At 43.3% G+C, this 20,907-nt stretch overlaps 1 protein-coding gene across 1 annotated transcript in view; it reads left to right on the plus strand.

Annotated features, from left to right (window-relative positions):
- Positions 1-20,907, plus strand: part of LOC119975529 (centromere-associated protein E-like) — a 249,117-nt gene that overhangs the window by 193,622 nt on the left and 34,588 nt on the right. The window contains exons 28-32 of the mRNA XM_038815320.1: positions 24-59; positions 9,740-9,766; positions 9,947-9,973; positions 11,763-11,789; positions 11,933-11,959. Of these exons, the coding sequence (XP_038671248.1) occupies positions 24-59; positions 9,740-9,766; positions 9,947-9,973; positions 11,763-11,789; positions 11,933-11,959 (144 nt within the window). The remainder of the gene's footprint in view (positions 1-23; positions 60-9,739; positions 9,767-9,946; positions 9,974-11,762; positions 11,790-11,932; positions 11,960-20,907) is intronic.

Genomic DNA, 20,907 nt, shown 5'->3' on the forward strand with positions numbered 1-20,907 from the left:
GTCGTTAGTTTTCTCTTCTTTAGAAAAAATGGAATTGACAAAGCTGCTACAAATGACAGGTAAATGTATTTCAAGAGTGTAAAACGTTATCTTGCGTTGTAACAGCATATCAACGGCCGTGCATGAGCCCCCTCTACCCGTTCTACCTGCTACTTTGTGTAATTCACTACAACTGAACGGAATCATGATGGGACAAATAGAATTTCACTGTGTGCTCCTGTCCCCGAAGAGGAGTTCCTAATTAGGTAAAAAAACAAATTACTGTGCATAGTGGAATCTTAAACAAAAACAGAGTCATCCAGACTCGAAAAGATCCCTTTTCTCTCCACAGAGCTGTCAGATCTGCTGAGATTGTCCAGTATTTCCTGTTTTTCTTGCTAACTAATTAAATAGCTTTACGGATATCTGCAGGCAGAAAATCGTTTTGAAAAGGAACGAAGCAGCATTAACCATTATGCACTGCTGAAGTGGACCAATTGGGTTTGCAAAGATTGTTGCTCTTGTTCATGACTTAATATTCAGCTGTCACAACAGCTGACTCGCTGCAAGTATATCAACGTACGAGGACATTATCAGCCCCAAAGACTGCTCAGTACAATAAACGTCTTTAAAAGGCTTTGAGAATGGAACATCCTATATCCACATCGTTGGGTCATTAGACAATTTCAGTTATCACACAGAAAGCTAGAGTCAGATAACATTATGACAAATATTGCTCAACGATAGAATGCGAAGGTAGGTGCCGGTGAGGTAGAGGGCGAGATGGTGAAGTTGGAGGGTAAGATTCAAGCGAGTGTGAAAAACATGCAGAAAAATCTAATATAAGGCCGAGATTATTCTCAGCTCTCAGGCAAGTCGTAATGGCAGGGCCAATGAATGTTAAAATTACTTATTATGGGCAGAGGATTGGAATCTGTGTTCTCTATACTCGTGCATGCTATGATTATATCTCGTTGTGTTGACTATCCTTTGCATTAAAAGTTCTATTGCTTCATCTTATCAATCATTATGTTATTTGTGACCTACTTATTACGTTCTGCAGTATAGCCAGTGGTGAAACTCTTCAGTTAATTGACACTTAGTGCACAATTAGATGCAGTAAGCCTGCATATTGCATTATAGAACGTGGAGCTGGAAGACATAGTATTCATTCCACTTATCTCAGTAACCACTGATGACAGAGTTGAAACATCTATACAAAAAATTAAACCAATTTAAATAAATCTTGCATTTGGGGTTTGAGGGTTAATGTTGCAAAGCTAACAAGATCTGAACCTGAATCGAGTGAAATTGTGATAAGGCGCACTGATTGACAACAAAAGTGAAGAGAGAATCGAAGATATGAGACCAAATGCCTGAGAATTACTTTATTTAAAACTGCATCGGACAGAAGGTGTTTCACGGTGGTCATTTAAAGATGATATTTTTACTAGATGTAATGCTAATAAAGTTTATGACAGGACATCTAATCAAACCAATCAAGCATTCCTGTTAAACATTTACTGATTTTTTTCCTCATACCTATCTATCCAGGCGTGCTAGTCCGAAAAAAAACTATTTAGGCAGAGAATTGCTCAGAGATACGAAACAAAGAGCTGATGATTGAGAAGTGGTCATTCTTTATTTCTTAGTGGAGAAAGAATAAATGGGAGACGAACTTTAAACCTTGAACAAGAAACTAGCAACTGAAAATACACATCTAATATAAAGGCAACGTGATGTCAAGAAATGGCTGAAGTCACTTGATACTGCAAAGGCAATGCGCCCTGTGAATATTCCGGCCATATGCAACTTGTCCTGCAGAACCTGCCGCATCCCAGCCAAGCTGTTCCAGTAGAGCTGCAACACTGGCCTGAACTGGCAATGTGGAATGTTGCCTTGGCGTGTGCTGCACACAAGAAACAGGACAAATCCCACGCAGCCAATTACCGCCTTATCGGATTATTCTCCACCATCAGCAAAGTGATGTTAGGAGTCAGCAACAGTGCTTTGACAGCAGCACTTATTCAGCAATAGCCTGCTCACGGACGCTCAGTTTGGATTCCGTCACGGCCAACTAGTTCCTGATCTCATCAAACCCTTGGTTCGAGCATGTGTTATGGGCCAGTGTTCAGAGAACACCATAGGCTATCATAAGGTTCACCTGACCCAAAACATTTAATAGATTTTGGTTATGTGGAGCACAAGGGCCCACTTTACATGTGTGATGCAACAGAGATCAGAAGTACTTTTAAAACAAAACTGTTTATTCCATGAATCCAGTTAACATTTTAGAAGCCCACAGTAAACATCTTACCAACTACCATCACTGATAAAACCCCAAAAAGATACAGTACTCTATACGTAAACCCGAGTAACATTCCAAACAACATCTATACGCCAAAACACTTTTCAACAAAGATAGTAGGTTTGACTTCCCTGCAGAGAACAGTTATCACTTTTAAATTATCAAGTGATCTAAATACCTTGTTTAACATACAGTGCGAGAGACCGGATAGATCTGTTTGGATTGATTATAGCTCTCTAACTGAACGCGAAACTAAAACACAGAGCCAAAAAGAGCTTCCAGTTCAAACGAAAGTTAAAAGCAGAATCACATTCCAGTTCCCCCGGCACAATGACGTCACTGCAGCCATTTGATAAAACACGTTTTTCTTAAAGGGACTCTCACATGACATATGGACAAAGGAGCTGAATTCCAGGCGCAAAATGAGAGTCACTGTCTTTTACATCAAGGCATCATTGGTCCGTGTTTGGCAGCAAAGAGCTGCAGCAAAACTGGAGTTAATGGGAATCAGAGGTTAACTCTCCTTTGGTTGGAGTCATACCTGATATAAAGCGATATGTTGGTAATGGTTTGAGGTCATCATCACAGTTGCAATACATGACTGCAGGTGTTCCTTGGGGTAGTTTCCTCGGTCCAGCCATCTTCAGGTACTCCATCAATAACATCCCTTCCATCATAAGGTCAGACATTAAGATGTTCTCAGATGACTACACAATGTTCAGCATCATTCGTGCCTCCAAAGATAACGCATCAGTTTATGATCAAATTCAGCATGACCAGAACAATATCCACCCCTGAGCTGCCAAGCAATGACGATGGCCTACAACAGAGGACCTAATCACCGCTGTTTCACGTTCAATTGCATTTCCATCATTGAATCCTCCACAATCAACATCCTGGGGGTTACCATTAATCAGATTATGAACTGGACTAGCCATATTATTACTGTGGCTACCAGAATAAGTCACACGCTAGGGATCCTATGGCGCGTAACTCACTTCAAGCCACGTAAACGTCTTTCCACCATTCACAAGACAGAAGACAGCAGAGGGCAGCAGAGCGGAGCTACTGATTGGCTGTTCCGGGGAGATTTGCATATGTGCAGTGCGGTCAGCGTAATTTGAAGGTGGTTTGTGAAGGGGCTGTTGTCAAGTGACAATTTAACCCGAAACACTTCCTCAGTGTTTTCCTCCCTACCCCCTCCTCTAACTAAAATAAAACAACCGCGGTTGTCGGGAAGGTAAGTTTATCTCTTTAAAAACTTACCTTGAAGGGTGACATCAGTGAAAGCAGTGACCTGATTGGCTGGCAAGGAAAGTGTTCCAATTAGCAGTTGCTGGGAGAAATTTAACTCTTCGTGTGTTGGTGAGTATTGTAATCGGTAAGTAAAATCTTTATTCCTTTCACTTATTAATTATTTGATAATATATTTGTAATCAGTTAAGGTAAAGGGTAAAAATGGCAGGAGATCCCAGACCCGTGTTATGCTCCTCGTGCACAATGTGGGAGTTCAGGGACGCGGCCGATGCCCCTGACTTCTTCATGTGCGGGAAGTGTGTCCAGCTGCAGCTCCTGTTAGACCGCATGACGGCTCTGGAGCAGTGGATGGACTCACTTTGGAGCATCCGCGATGCTGAGTAGGTCGTGGATAGCACGTTCAGTGAGTTGGTCACACCGCAGATTAGGATTGGTGAGGGAGACAGGGAATGCGTGACCAAAAGGCAGAGAAAGAAGAGGAAGGCAGTGCAGGCGTCCCCTGCTGTCATCTCCCTCCAAAACAGGTATACCCTTTTGGATACAGTTGGGGGAGATGATTCACCAGGGGAAGGCAGTAGTAGCCAGGCTCATGGCACCGTGGCTAGCTTTGCTGCACAGAAGGGCGGGAAAAAGACTGGCAGGGCTATAGTCATGGGGATTCAATTGTAAGAGGAGTAGACAGGCGTTTCTGTGGTCGAAAACGAGACTCCCCAATGGTATGTTGCCTCCCGGGTGCTCGGGTCAGGGATGTCTCCGATCGGCTGCAGGACATACTAAAGGGGGAGGGTGAACAGCCAGTTGTCGTGGTGCATATAGGCACCAACGATATAGGTAAAAAAAAAAGGGATGAGGTCCTACAATCAGAATTTAGGGAGTTAGGAGATAAGTTAAAAAGTAGGAACTCAAAGGTAGTAATCTCAGGATTGCTACCAGTGCCACGGGACAGTCAGAGTAGAAATTCAAGAATAGTCAGCATGAATACGTGGCTTGAGAGATGGTGCAGGAGGGAGGGGTTCAGATTTCTGGGACATTGGAACCGGTTCTGGGGCGGTGGGACCATTACAAAACGGATGGTCTACACCTGGGCAGGACTGGAACCAATGTCCTAGGGGGTTCTTTTCCTAACACTGTTGGGGAGGTTTTAAACTAATGTGGCAGGGGGATGGGAACCAGATTAGGAAGTTAGAGGTCAGTAAAGAGGCAGCAGCTAAAGCCAATAAGGTACCAGATAATAAACTCAATGTGACTAAGGGGAAGAGTAGACAGGGAAGAGATGATGAGCGCAAAAGGACAGGTGGTTTGAGGTGCATTTGTTTTAAAGCAAGAAGTGTAGCAGGTAAGGCAGATGAATTTAGGGCTTGGATCAGTACCTGGGAATATGATGCTACTGTATTGGTATTTCTGAGACTTGGTTGAGGGAAGGGCAGGTCTGGCAACTGAATATCCCAGGGTATAGATACTTCAGGAGGGATAGAAAGGGAGGTAGAAGGGGTGGAGGAGTTGCATTGCTCGTCAGAGATGATATCACCGCTGTGATTAAGGAGGGCACGATGGAGGATTAGAGCACTGAGGCAATATGGGTTGAGCTGAGAAATAGGAAGGGTGCAGTAACATTGTTGGGACTTTACTACAGGCCTCCCAAAAGCGAGCATGACGTAGAGTAACAAATATGCAGACAGATAATAGAAAAATGTAGGAGCAATAGGGTGGTTGTGATGGTAGATTTTAACTTCCCCAACATTGAATGGGATTCGTGTAGTGTTGGAGCAGAGTTTGTAAGGAGCATCCAGGAGAATTTTATAGAGCAGTATGTAAATAGTCCAACTCGGGAAGGGGCCATACTGGATCTGGTATTTGGGAATGATCCCGGCCAGGTGGTTGATGTTTCAGTCGGTGATTACTTTGGGAATAGCGATCACAATTCCGTAAGTTTTAGATTACTCATGGACAAGAACAAGAGGGGTCCGAAAGGAAGAGTACTAAATTGGGGAAAGGCAGATATAACAAAATTCGGCAGGAGCTAGGGAATGTGGATTGGGAGCAGCTGTTTAAGGGTAAATCCACATTTGAAATGTGGAAGTCTTTTAAGGAAAGGTTGATTAGAGTGCAGGACAGACATGTTCCTGTGAAAATGAAAGATAGAAATGGCAAGATTAGGGAACCATGGATGACGGGTGAAATTGTGAGACTTGCTAAGATGAAAAAGGAAGCATACATAGGGTCGAGGCAACTCAAAACTGATGAAGCTTTGGAGGAATATCGGGAAAGTAGGATGAATCTCAAACGCGCAATAAAGAGGGCCAAAAGGGTCATGAAATATCTTTGGCTAACAGGGTTAAGGAAATTCCCAAAGCATTGTATTCGTATGTAAGGATTAAGAGGGTAACTGGAGAAAGGATTGGCCCATTTAACGACAAAAGAGGGAATTTATGCGTGGACTCAGAGGAAATGGGTGAGATTCTTAATGAGTACTTTGCATCGGCATTCACAAAGGAAAGGGACAAGACGGATGTTGAGGCTAGGGATGGATGTTTAAATACTCTCGGTCAAATTGTCATACGGAAGGGGATGTTTTGGGTGTTCTAAAATACATTAAGGTGGACAAGTTCCCAGGACCAGATGGGATCTATCCCAGGTTACTGAGGGAAGTGATGGTCGAAATAGCTGGGGCCTTAACATATATCTTTGCAGCATCCAGGAGCACGGGTGAGGTCCCGGAGGACTGGAGAAATACTAATGTTGTCCCTTTGTTTAAGAAGGGTAGCAGGAATATACTGAGGGATAGGATCTATTCACATCGAGAAGAAAATAGACTTATCAGCGATAGGCAGCATGGTTTTGTGCAGGGAAGTTCATGTTTTACAAACCTAATAGAATTCTTTGAGAAAGTGACAAAGTTAATTTATGAGGGGAGGGCTGTAGATGTCGTATACATGGTCTTTAGTAAGGCGTTTGATAAGGTTTCCCATGGCAGGTTGATGGAAAAAGTGAAGTCGTATGGGGTTCAGGGTGTACTAGCTAGATGGATAAAGAACTGGCTGGGCAACAGGAGACAGAGAGTAGTGGTGGAAGGGAGTGTCCCAAATGGAGAAGGGTGACTAGTGGTGTTCCACAGGGCTCCGTGCTCGGACCACTGTTGTTTGTGATCTACATAAATGACCTGGAGGAATGTATAGGTGGTCTGATTAGTAAGTTTGCAGATGATACTAAGATTGGTAGAGTTGCAGATAGCGAGGACGACCGTCAGAGAATACGACAAAATATAGATAGATTGGAGAGTTGGGCAGTGAAATGGCAGATGGAGTTCAATCCAGGCAAATGCGAGATGATGCTTTTTGGAAGATCAAATTCAAGAGCGGACTACATGGTCAATGGAAGGGTCTTGGGGAAAATTGATGTGCAGAGAGATCTGGGAGTTCAGGTCCATTGTACCCTGAAGGTGGCAACGCAGGTTGATAGAGTGGTCAAGAAGGGATGCAGCATGCTTGCCTCCATCGGATGGGGTATTGAGTACAAGAGTTGGCAGGTCATGTTACAGTTGTATAGGACTTTGGTTCGGCCACATTTGGAATACTGCATGCAGTTCTGGTCGCCACATTACCAGAAGGAAGTGGATGCCTTGAAGAGCGTACAGAGGAGGTTCACCAGGATTTTGCCTGGTATGGATGGTGCTAACTATGAAGAAAGGTTGAGTAGATTAGGATTGCTTTCGTTGGAAAGACGGTGGTTGAGGGGGAACCTGATTGAGGTCTACACAATTATGAGAGATATGGACAGGGTGGATAGCAACAAGCTTTTCCCAAGAGTGGGTGTGTCAGTTACAAGGGGTCACGATTTCAAGGTGAGAGGGGGAAAGTTTAAAGGAGATGTGCGTGGAAAGTTTTTTTCACAGAGGGTGGTGGGTGCCTGGAACGCTTTACCAGCGGAGGTGGTAGAGGCGGCACGATAGCATCATTTAAGAAGCATCTAGACAGGTATATGAATGGGCGTGAACAGAGGGAAGTAGACCTTGGAAAATGGGAGACAGGTTTAGATAAAGGATCTGGATCGGCGCAGGCTGGGAGGGCCGAAGGGCCTGTTCCTGTGCTGTAATTTTCTTTGTTCTTTGTTCTACTTTCCACTTTCCTGGATTAGTGCAGTCCAACAACACTCAAGAAGCTCGAAACCATCCAGGACACAGAAACCGTCTACCATTTCCACACACATTTAATCCCTCCACCACCGATGGACAGTAGCAACCATGTATACCACATACAAGATGACACTGCAGCAACTCGCCCAGGTTCCTTAGGCAGCACTTTCCAAGCCCACAATAACTATCATCTAAAAGGACAAGAGCAGCGCTAACAACTCTCAAGAAACCCGACACCATCCAGGACAAAGTAGCCTGCTTTCTTCTTCCCCCTCCCACAAACGTTGAAACCCTCCACAACCGACTAACAGAGGCAGTGCATGTAACGTCTCCAAGATGCACTGCAGTAGCTCACTCAGGTTCGTTAGACTGTGCCTTCCAAACTCATGACCAGCACCATCTTGAAGGACAAGAGCAGCAGATGGCAGGGAACCCCATGGCCTGGACGTTCCCCTCCAAGTCACTTACCCGCCTGACTTGGAAATTAAAAACCTTTCCTTCTCTTGCGCTGGGCAAAATCCAGGAACTCTCTCTCTCACAGCTCTGTGCATGTACTTACACCTCAAAGACTGGAGCGATTGAAGATGGCAACTTTTCATCACCTTCTGAAGGACAACTAGGATGGCCAATAAATGTGGGCCGAACCAGCCAGACTCACATCACGTATTTTTTCTTTCAAACAGACCGACAACGGCTGCTTTGCTTCAGTTGGGATAAAATGTAGGTTGATAAGGAACGAAGAATTACGTCAATAATGCGAGAGATATAAGGTAGAATGGAGCATTAACAATCCAGAAGGAATTATAATGCACTAAATCCTGCACGGAAAATGTTGGAGGAATGTGTATCTGTTAGGGGCTGTTTAGCACAAGGCTAAATCGCTGGCTTTGGAAGCAGACCAAGCAGGCCAGCAGCACGGTTCGATTCCCGTAACAGCCTCCCCGAACAGGCGCCGGAATGTGGCGACTAGGGGCTTTTCACGGTAACAATTGAAGCCTACTCGTGACAATAAGCGATTTTCATGTCATTCCATTTTCATCTTCAGAATGTGCGTTGCATGACGTGTCACTGCGAAAGTTTTAAATTTAAGAATGCTACTTTTTGTTTGAAATTATGCCCTAAAGATGCGTAAATATTTTGTTTAATGTCAGTGTCAATTCCCATAGGCCCGGGCTGCTTCAACTCTGATTGCCAACCACGTATCGCTGTGCACATTAATTATTTTTAATGGAATTTCAGTTACTATTTTGCTTGTTAATTGATTCAACGATTTTATAATTGAAATATCAATTAAAATTTGGAAGCATCTCGTTGTGGAATAGCATCACAACACATTTGCCACTGCTGGAATTCATCATGCACACAAGGTTTTACTTCTTTAAACGACATGGAAGTAAAAATACGTTTGTGTTTTGAACGTGTGCTTTTCAAGTTACGATGGCCCACACAGAATGGCTAAATTGCAAGCGAAGCAGTGGACGTATAGTCATTTTTTTTTAAAGACTGTTCGATTTTTGATAGACAACGGTGTCAAAAGGTGTAGGGGCGTCCAGGAATGTGGATTTGAAGCCACAACCAGATCTGCCGTGATAGTGCTGAACAACGAAACATATCCGAAGGGTCCATGAAACCAACGACAAATTCCTGATCCTAACTCCTACGTTCCTATGTCCATATGTTTATGAACGTTTAGCATACTTTCATCTTTATAGTAACCCAAAAGGTCCTGAAAACACTCAGCAGGTCTAGCAGCATCTATGGAAAGAGACGCACCGTTAACGTTTCAATACCGTTCCGACCTTTCTGTGAAGAGAGGCATGCTGGTGTCCGAAGGTTAACTGCGCGTCCTTCTTCACAGCTTGTGCTGCACCTGCAGAGCTTTTCCAATAGTTTTTTTTCCTGAACTCCAGTAGCCGCAGTACTTCGCTTTTAGTTGTGTGTGATCGTTGGATATCATCATATCAAAGCTGCTTGCTGACAAACATAACCATGTGATGTCAATGATACAAACCGTTGATTATTGTTTGCATTACATCAACATGATAGTTCGTGTTTCTCAACAGAAAAAAAGCTCACTGATGCCAAGAAAGGTAAAAAAAAAAATAACTCGGGCATTTCCCCGAATGCTCATAAGTCAGAATAACAAATCGTTGTTTGTTTAGTCTTTCCGCCTGTAGTTTGATTTGTTGATTGAAAGGACGAGTGCTATAATAAACCTTGACACAGAGATTCGTATTTTGATGACGATTAACATTATTTCCTTGACTTAGATCAGGACACGAAATACAGAACCGATGGTGAGTCTTTCAGAATATAATCATGACATGTAACCGATCCAAAAATAAATGATTAACGATCAGTATCTTGGCGGAAAAATACAGTGGTTTATCCACAGGACTTTATCTTAACTATCATAAGGAATCCCAGCTATATATTGAGCCGTGTGTTTATCTTTATTCCTTTTGTTGTTTCTAAATATAATCTGAAAGTAATTCCATCCATGTTTGGTCTTTTTTCATTTATCTTTAGCTTGCGGCATTTCTGTGCCTTTATATTATTCCACCTAATGCTTCCAAATGTACAATTTGCTTCATACTTGATTATGATTCAATATTAAAAGAATATTTGGCAGAAATGCACGCTACATGGAATATTTTGACAAGGTACACAAGGAAATAATGTCCTTATTGGCTGATCATACAAGGACAACCCTATAAGACTTCAAGGCTTGAACCAGAAATGCAAGAGGGATACCATGAGAAATGCCTTCACGTAATGGGCAGTAATGAGATGGAACTCGCTGCTCACCATAATGGTGAAAGAAAGAATGGTTTCAAAAGGCAAGTGGACGGGCACGTGAAGGAAATACACTTTCAGGGCTACGCTATTGAGGCTGAAACTGACGAGTAGGTTTTTCTTTCGAGGACAAAGAGTCTATGCTCCAAAAAGGGCCAATGCTCTCATTATGACACAATTTAAATCGATTTTTGTGCATTTTATCATGGCAGATTTGTAATCGAAATGTAAGTCTATGGCATCCAAGGCAATGCGCAATTCGGCCCCACAGTTTGCTCAGAGGCAGAATGCTAACTGTAAATTTGGATGTTTCTTGACAGGAATTTGTTTCTACTGGGGTTCCTCAAGTTATGCATTCTGCTACTTCTTTGCTGTACTCTGTTTCTAATATCTGTTCGAAAATGGATGACAGATCATCAAAACGTGCCCAAATTATGCAAATATTGAGTGCGTGCTTGATTATGAAACAAAACCCTGAAGACTGAGGGAGGATATCAATGGACGAGACAGTTGAATGGAACGGTGGTAAATAGATTTCATAGCGGAAAGGTACGACACAATTCAGTTGAAAGAAGTTAACAAAGCAACGGAATGCACATTAAATGGTGGGACGCGGAGAGGAATGAATTAAAGGAAGTAGCGTGGTTGCATGTAAACATATCCTCGATGGCTGGGAAAAATAGATGTTATGTGGGAAAACTACACAGGGGGCTAAGAATTCATATAGGAGCTGCAATGCAATGCTGTTACTGTGTAAAGTGCTGGCTTGGAATAACTAGAAATTCTGAATGAAATTTTGCTATCTCGGGATAAAAGGATTGATTGCTGTAGAGGGAGTCCAAAGGATTTTCACGAAGTTCTTAGGTTGACTGGAAAATTTTAACGATGAATAATCATTGGATGGGCGCGGATCAAATCATTTGCAGAGGTTGACGGGAGACACAAATAACCCAAGCAGTCATGAATTAGGCAGAGATAAGCGCATTCGTTCATTTTTGTTGAGTGATACAGAGCGAGGGAATCCATTCATGGCGAGAGACACAAGACTGGAGGCGCATGAGGTTTTCTTTCATCGCGTAGTTGGTGGATCTCAGAGACTGACTGTCCGGTAGAGTGGGAGAAACAGAAAATCGTGCTTGTTTAGGTTTTACAGCGCTCAAGGCGACAGATCACGGGTTTAGATGACTCATTAAGCTGGAGAGCGAACATAATGGGGAGACTGCTTTACTGTGGTTCGGCACAATTATCTATTTCCACGACTACGTAACAGTAAAATGTTTAATTTTACAGACGAACGGTTGATCCAATTGAGGGCAGGTAATACATTTACGTTTTTTCAGGCTTATCAAATTGCTTTCATGTGCTTTATTTTTAGACTGCAATATTTGTTTTGTTCTTTACCTCCGATTTAATAATGTGGTTCATGCAACCTAAATAACAGTACTTTTTTGTTTAATCAGAACTGCAAAAACTTCGTGAAACCACAAGTTAGTATCCAAGTAACATCCAAGTCAAAATGTAGTCCAGGTAACCGATGCTTTATTTGAATGCATATATTATCTGGCACATGTGCTGATGCACAGGTACAGTCAAAAGTATAGCGTTCACCACCAGCACTGACAGAAGCCTGAGTACGATTGGATCAAGTTAGTACACGGGAAGATGAATAGGTAAGGCTGCTGAAAAGGAATTTGTTGATTCAGGGAAGTAAGTGGCACTTGAAAGAACAATATCTATTTCCCACCCTAATTGCCCTTGATGTATTCAGGCTGAGAAGCCCTCTTAAACCGCTGCAGTGCATATTCTAAAAGCACTCCATGATGTTCTAAGGAGTGCGCTGCAGCACTGTTACTCAGCGAGAATAAAGGCATTTTGAGGAGGTAACAAAGATGATTGATGAACGGAGGGCGGCAGATGTTGTTTACATGGATTTCAGTAAAGCCTTTGGCAAGGTGCCTCATGGCAGCCTGGTGCAAAAGGTTAAGTCACTCGGGATGATAGGGGAGGTGGTCAGATGGCTACAGAACTGGCTCGGTCAGAGAAGGCAGAGGGTAGCCGTCAGAGGGTGTTTTTCTGAATGGAAAGTTGTGACTCGTGGTGCTCCAAACGGATCTGTGCTTGGGCCTCTGTTAATTGTGGTGTTCATAAACGAATTGAATGAAAATTTAGCCCGTCTGAGCAGTAGGTGGGCGGATGACACCAAGGTTGGTGGAGTGGCAGATAGTGTAGAGGATTGTCAGAAGATACAGCGTGACACAGATAGGTTGGAGACCTGGCCGGATAAATGGCAAATGAAGTTTAATCCGGACAAATGGGAGGTCATGCATTTTGGTAGATCTAACATCGAGGCGAAATATATGGTAAATGGTAAAACTCTTTGGACTATAGACAGTCATAGAGATCTGGGCGTGCAGGTCCACAGATCTTTGAAGATGGAAACACAAGTGAACAAGGTAGTCAAGAAATCATCAGGAATGCTTGCCATCATTAGACTGGATATCGAGCATAGAAACTGGCAAGCTATGCTCCAGTTGTATCGAACCTTGCTGAGGCCACACTGGAAGATTGCGCACACTCCTGGTCACCACCGACCAGAAGAGCAGAGGAGGTTTTCCAGGATGTCGCCTGGTCCGGAGGGTGCTGGCGATGTGGAGAGGCTCGGACACTTTTTATTAGAAGGACGGAGGTTGTGGGTAGAGGTCTACAAGATTATGAGGGCATGGTTAGAGTGGATGGGCTGGCACAGTCTGAGGCGGAGGGGTCAGTCACCAGGGGGCATAGGTCTAAGGGCCTTGGGGCAAAATTTAGAGATCTGCAAGGCAGTTGTTTTTACACAGAGGGTGGTGAGAGCCTGAAATGCGTTGCCGGTGATGTTGTGGAAGCACATACATTAACGGCTTTCAAAACGCATCTTGACAAACACGTGGATAGGATGGTATCGAGGGATACGACGCAAGAAAGTGCTGAGGGTTTTCGCAAAGGTTGGTATCATAACTGGGACAGGCTTGGAGGGCTGAAGGTTCTGCTCATGGGCGGTATTGTTCTTTGTTCTTTGAATGTCATACGCTTACAAGTCAAGTTGCTGTGCCCTACCTCGCAGGGAATTTTTATGCAGGAATGTTGCCAAGAGCTTGCTGCCTTTGTCATAGTCAACAGACAGAGTGAGAGTGAGAGATTGTTTTGAAGTAATCTTGGGATGCATGCTGTAAATTATATATATTACCGTCGCTATGCACTAATGATCGACATGGATGGGTTTGATAGCTGTCGGGGTTGGTGGTGCCGGGAGATACGACCAATGCTTTATTATGCCCTAGATCCGGTTCAGATTATTGAGTGTTACATTAGGTGCAACCATCCATGCAAGAAAGTATTAACTGCACAACTGAAATAAGCATTGGAGATCGGCAGACGTCAAGCAGCACATTTTCCCGAGCTTCCGTTCAGCATCAATGGCGTCTGTTTAAGGAACACGACCAGTATGCTGCTTCTGGAAGATTAGATGACGATAATGCTACTAAATGCCACGTGAAGTTCGTTTGATGGTAGTTAATGATAGCTGGAACGTCTGTGGGCAATAATATTTTGCCACTCACCAGCCTCTCTGCACACGGCCACACGATGCGTAATTGTCCAAGGAATTCGAAACGACCCAAATATTTTTCAGTGAACATACCATATTATATTTATGATGGATGGCAACCGGTTGAGACAGGTGCAGCTTCCATTACGTGGCGGGCGTGTATCGCTGTGTTGTATCTTCACATAAGTTGACAACACATTGTTTTAATTAGGTCTGTGCTACTGCTGGCATGTTCTTCTGCTCTCCCAATTGAAATGGATTGATGATAATGTTAGTGTGACGCATTGTTCTGGAATACAATTCTGCTCACTCTTCTCACCCTCAACGCCACTGGGAGCTAATGTACTGATCTGCTGGACCTGTTCTGAATCCATCACTTGTAATAGTGGTATTGCAACACAATACAGTCTGAAAATGGCATTGTGTGATGCACTCTGCTATCAATACTGGTCAGGGCAGATGCATCTCCGAAAATTAAATTGTTAGTATTTAAAATGTTTTATCTGGTCTCTCCCTCAGCTGCACCGAGAACTGTTGTTTAAACACAAACTATTTTTTTTTAACTGAGAAATATGTACATATCCCAGGCATGCCAATTGATTATATAGTCCCATAAAAGACTGTAACAGTGGCTGATACCGCACTGAACTCTCAATACGTTAACTTATTTTGTAAGACTGTGTAGAAAGAAGGATTCTCTCCAGGAGTTATTGGGTGAAGAAATAGCTATTTGCTATTATTCAAGCAAAACTTTATTATGGGTACAATAGTAAGTTCGGCACGGTGGCACAGTGTTTAGCACTGCTGCCTTACGGCGCTGAGGACGCGGGTTTGATGCTGTCCGCGGTCACTGTGTGCTTTGCACATTCTCCACGTGTTTATGTGGGTCTCACTTTAGGTGGATTGGCTCTTTATTTTTTTTTAAACTTTACAACAGAAAATATGAGCTGACAATTACTCCTTAAACACTGCTACTCAGGTCCCCACTAAACAACAAGAAAATAAACAAATCGGACTTATGGGTGACGTCATGTAAAGACAGGTCACACTTGAAGCAGCTCCTGGCAAGGTTGCACACTTGATCGCTTTTCTCAGTTTTTCCATTGGTGCCCAAATCTGGGGCGCAATTAAGGAAATTGTTTCTCACAGGAACATGAAGTCAGCAGCGTAATAAAAACAACGAAAAAAGACTTAGGACGAAAGTCCGTCGAAGAAAAGTGAAGAAGGCCACTGCCGTGACTATAACATGGCGTCCGCCATAATGGCGCATGAATCTGTTGAGTAAGCAGATAGATAGGTACTTTGAGCGGCAGGGTCGGCGAATCAAATGATATTTCAAAGCCAATATCGACGAAGCTTTGGATCCCATCTGCGAAGAATTGGTACAAACGCCGAATACGGTGAGGGGACAACGCGAGACGCTAAAACTGACGAAAGAGGCCTTGTTGAGTCACGAGGATCGGTTTGCCTTGAAGGACGCGGAGTGATCGATGCTGCCAAAAACAGCAAAAGCCTGAAACGTAAACTGGAGGACCTCTGAAACCGGTCACGGGGACTAAGCCTCAGGTTGGTGGGGCTGTCAGAGGGAGTGGGGGTTTCAAAACCGAGCCAGTATTTTTCTGAAGAGTCCTCTCAGCTGGTGAGAGGAGATGAAGTGTTCGCCACTCTGGAATTGGACAAGGCACATCGGGTGCTTACACCAAAACCAAACCGTTGGAGCCACCACGGGCTGTTAAAATTCCAGTTCCACAGTTACACAAGGAACGAAAGGGTTTTGGAGTGAGTGAAGAGGTCTTTGAACATCTACTGAGAAGGGCATATGTTCAGAATTTATCAGGATGTTGGAGCTAAGATTGCAAGGAGAAGAACTACCTTAAACAGGGCGAATCTAGTGTTTTTTAAGAAAGGCTGACGTTTGACGTGGTGTACCAGGTGCATTTATGGTTACAATGAACTCGAATTAATACTTTTGATACACCTTAGCAAGCAGAGACCTTCATCCAAGAGAAGAAGTTGGTACCACTGTGACGAGGTCAATTTTTAGTCTCTGTGTATGTTATGGGCTACGGCTTAAAAACTCCGAAGTTTATTATGGAGTCCACCTGACCTACAACCTTTATGTTGAGTTTGGCTAGGATGAGCACAATAGCCTATCTTTCGGGTGTGATTCGACAGACTTCTTTACTGCTTTTAACCAAACAAAACAGGCTTACGTAAGAACTTAGTTAACATTTGTATAAACACACACAGCAAGAATGTTTATCAATTACACACATAAAGACCCCACAGAGCTACCGTAATCTATGTATAACCCTTAATGGATTCTCCCTTAACTGTTCCAACTCAATCACAAAATCCAATCAAAACTAGAAACCCCTTTTCAAAGGCGTGGCCCAGAATACTGTATTCTCAAATGACTCACACTGTTACATAGTTACATAGAAGATACGAGCAGGAGGCCTTTTGGCCCTTCGAGCCTGCTCCACCATTCATCACGATCATTGCTGATCATCCAACAGTAGCCTAATCCTGCTTTCTCCCCATAGCCTTTGACACCATTCTCCCCAAGTGCTATATCTAGCCGTCTCTTAAATATATTCAATGCCTTACCATCAACTGTGTCCTGTGGAATTGAATTCCACGGGCTCACCACTCTTTGGGTGAAGAAATATCTCCTTAATATCTGTCTGAAATGGCTTATCCTGAATCCTCAGACTGTGATCCCTGATTCTGGACATACCTATCATTAGTATCATCTCCCCTGCATCTACCCTGTCTAGTACCGTTAAAAATGTATACGTCTCTATGAGTTACCGCCTCATTCTCCTGAACGCCAGTGAGAAAAATCTCAACCTCGTTAATCTCTCCTCATATGACAGTCCCGCCATCCCTGGAATCAGTCTGGTAAACCTTCACTGCACTCCCTCAAGAGCATCCTTCCTCAGAGAAGGAAACTCGGTTTCACTTTTCAACCAGCAAATTTTTATTCCTTCCAGAAAGTAATTATATCTCTAAGGCCATCACCAAGGTGATTTTTGTTTACTGGAACAGCTATTTTCAATACAACAGAGAATGACATAGAAAATGCTTATTTTCTCTTTGAGTCCACTGCAATCACCATCACAAGCGAAAGTAAAACTCACAGCGAGCCCTCAGCTCCACCTACAAAAACGACATAACTGAAGCCATATGATAAGACATAAAACTTTCTTAAAGGGACACGCACATGGCAGTGTATGAAGACGGATGGTGTATGATGTAGATACGTACCGTTCCGTTGTTTAGCTTTTGGGCTGTTGGGGGAAGGGGACGTTTGCAAAAAAAAGGGGGGTTTGGTATGTGTTCCTTTTTGATCCTGTTTATTTTGTTGCGGTATGGATAAGGTTAGAGGAATGGGGCCGTATTGGTTGATGTTACAGTGCAGTAGCTGAGGGGGGGCTTGTTTGGCATCTGCTTTGCTAGGTATGGGGAGAGGAGGAGCTATCGAATGACGAGAGGCTGCCGCTAGTTGGGTCAGGATGGAAGGGGTGCAGTAGACGTAGCTATAGTTTTGTGTTTGCGAGGTGGGGGTGAGCTAGATAGTTTTCTGCGAACAATGGGCGTTTGAAATTAGCGTTTGTTTGAAGGCAAGTAGTGGAGATGTGGGAATGGCTTTGGTGACATTATCGTCATCATCGATGACATGCTGAAGGCTCCGAAGATGATTTCGTAGTTTCTCCGCTCTGAGGAAGTTCTTGAACCAGATTCAGTTCCTGAATTAGAATCTATATGGTTGGAGGCCAGAAACAGGAAGGTTGTATTTTCTATAGACATTGAAATAGAGTGGGTGAAGAGGAAAAGACAATTTGGAGGCATATGATGGAACCCTTCAGAGCAGGTAAGGTTGTTTTAGTTGGAGATTTCAATTACCCAAATGTCGACAGCCCTATGGGTATAGTGGGGCACTGAAAGGGAGAAATTCGTACCATGCGTGCCGTAGAACCTTCAGAAACAGTACATTGCCAGTCCTACTAGGGAGCAAAATGTGCTGTATCTAGTCCTAGGAAATGAGGCAGGGAAAATGGGGAATATCAGAGTGGAGAAGCCGTTGGGAAGGAGCGAATTCAACATAATACAATTGAATATTAAGTTGGAAAAGAATTAAAATCAGTAACGGATTAAGATCCTAGACTTGAAAAGGGCACAGCTTAGGGATCTATAATTTGAACTGGTGCAGGTTGATTTGAAACGCACTTTGGGGGATAAAACAGTGGATGAAAAATAGGAGACTTTCAAAGGAGACATGAATGGTGTACAAGCTAGGTACATACTCATAGGAAATAAATACCGGGTGTCCAAAGATAGAGTACCTTGGATAACTAAGGATATTGATGATAGAATAAGGAAGGCGTATTATGCATGCCAGAATATTAATAGCAATAGAATCAGGAAGAGAGTCTCAAAAACAGAATAGTGGCTAAGGCTGGAATGCGGAATGCTGAGAGGAAGCATGAGGAAAGGATTGAGGGCTGTGCTAAAGCACATAACAAAATGTTCTTCAGCCATATTAATGGTGATCGGTTAATGAAGGATAGGATGGGACTGTAAGGGACGAGCAGGGTAAGCTGCTCACTAAAGCGGAGTCTATAGCAGTGGTACTAAATCACTACTTTGCTTCTGTCTTGACCAAATTAGAAGATTGTGACAATGGCGCAGTTGAAAATGTGGGTGTTGAGCAACTGTTCAAGACAGTGACAGATAAAGAAAATGTGCTAAAAAGGCTATTAGCATTCCAGGTAGAGAAATCGCGAGGCCCGGGTGGGCTGCATCCTAGATTACTGAGAGAGGTAAGGGAGCATACAGCAGAGCAGTTGACATAATTTTTCCTGATCTCTCTGAACACATGATTAGTCCAAGTGTATTGGAGGATTGCAAATGTGATGCTGTTGTTTAAGGAAGGGGCAAAGGATAACCCAGGTACGTGCAAACCTATCAGCTTGACATCTAGTGGGAAATGTGATGGAGGCCATAATGCGGGATGAAGCAAATATACACTTAGAGATATATATTAATCGCAAACAGTAAAAATGGCTTTGTCAACGGCAGGTCGTGTCTGTCAAATTTAATCCAGTTATTTGACGAGGTGACACAGGCTGTGGATCAAGGTCGTGCCGTGGATGTTCGACATTTGGACTTTCAGAAAGCATTCGATACAGTACCACATGGCAGGTTGGTTCGTAAATTAAAAATAATTTGGATTGATGGATCCTTGACAGCATTGTTTAAAAGCTGGCTATGAGATAGGAAACAGGGCATTGGAATAGATGGGTAATTCTGAAGCTGGAGACGAGTTGAAAGTGGTGTCCCCCAGCGCTCATATTGGGATCTTTGCATTTTCTGATTTATATTAATGCCTTAGAAGTGGGTTTTGATGACAAAATCTCTAAAATTCCAGATGATACTTAGCTAGGAAGAATAATGAATTATGAGGATCACGCTGAGCGTCTTCAGAGGGACATTGACAAGTTGGTCAAATGGGAAGACACCTGTCAGATTAATTTAAATGTTGCGAAATGTGAGGTAGTGTATTTTGGTACATGGAACAATGGAAGACAATATAGGCTCAATTGTACTACTTTCAGGCGGTACAGGATCAGAGAGGGACTGGGTTCAAGTGCATAATTCTCAGAATTATGGGCATCACGGTAGCACAGGTGGCTACCACTGTGGCTTCACAGTGCCAGGGTCCCAGGTTCGATTCCTGGCTGGTCAATGCCTATGAAGAGTCTGCACGTTCTCCTCGTGTCTACATGGGTGTCCTCCGGGTTCTCCCGTTTCCTCCCATAGTCCAAAGATGTGCAGGTTAGGTGGATGGGCCATGCTATATTGCCCTTATTGTCCAAAAATGTTAGGAGGGTTATTGGGTTACGGGGAGAGGGTGGAAGTGAGGACGTAAGTGGGTCGGTGCAGACTCGATGGGCCGAAGGGCTTCCTTCTGCACTGTATGTTCTATGTTCTATGAAAGTGGCCAGGCAATTTGAAACAGTTGTTAAGAAGACTTGTAGCATCATTGCCTCACTATAAATAGACTCATAGAGTATAAAACCAAGGAGGTGATGCTACACCTCTACATATCATTGGTCAGACCACCTTTGGAGGATTGTGTTCAGTTCTGGGAACTTTATTTGAGGAAGGATGTTAAAGCACTGGAGACAGTGAAGTGGAGATTTACTCGAATTATACCATGAATGCGGAATTGAAATTTAAGGAAACGTGAGAGAAATTGTGCTTGTTCCCCTTGGAGCTGAGAAAATTAAGAGGCGACCTTACTGAGATGTTTACAATTCTGAATAATTAGCAAGGATAAAGAGGTACATTCTGTTACTACTAGTTGGTAAGTCGGAATCTATATAGGTGAAAGTGAGAAACAGGAAGGGAACGGTGACCTTGTTTGGTATTTATTATAGACCTCCAAATAGTGGGGAGGAAGTGGAAGAGGGCATTTGAAGACAGATCACGAAAACCTGCAAGGAACGTAGGGTTGTGATATTTGGAGATTTCCATTATCCTAAGACAGACTGCACTACAGGTAGAGTGTGGGAGATATTCCTGCAGTGTGTGCGGAAGACCATTCTGGGACAGTACATTTCCAGTCCATCCAGGGAGCAAGCTGTGCTGGATCTGGTCCGAGGAAATGAGGCAGCACAGGTGGAGAAGGTTAGATTGAGGGCAGTTGGGAAGAAGCGATCATAATATAATACAACTCAATATTAAATTGAAAAATAATTTTAAAAACAGTCACCACTTAAGATTCCATACTTAAAAACGGATAATTTTAGGTGTCTAAAAGTTGAACTGGAGCAGATTGATTGG

This window comes from Scyliorhinus canicula, chromosome 13, assembly GCF_902713615.1.
Source record: "Scyliorhinus canicula chromosome 13, sScyCan1.1, whole genome shotgun sequence".
In the NCBI taxonomy this organism is placed as follows: domain Eukaryota; kingdom Metazoa; phylum Chordata; class Chondrichthyes; order Carcharhiniformes; family Scyliorhinidae; genus Scyliorhinus; species Scyliorhinus canicula.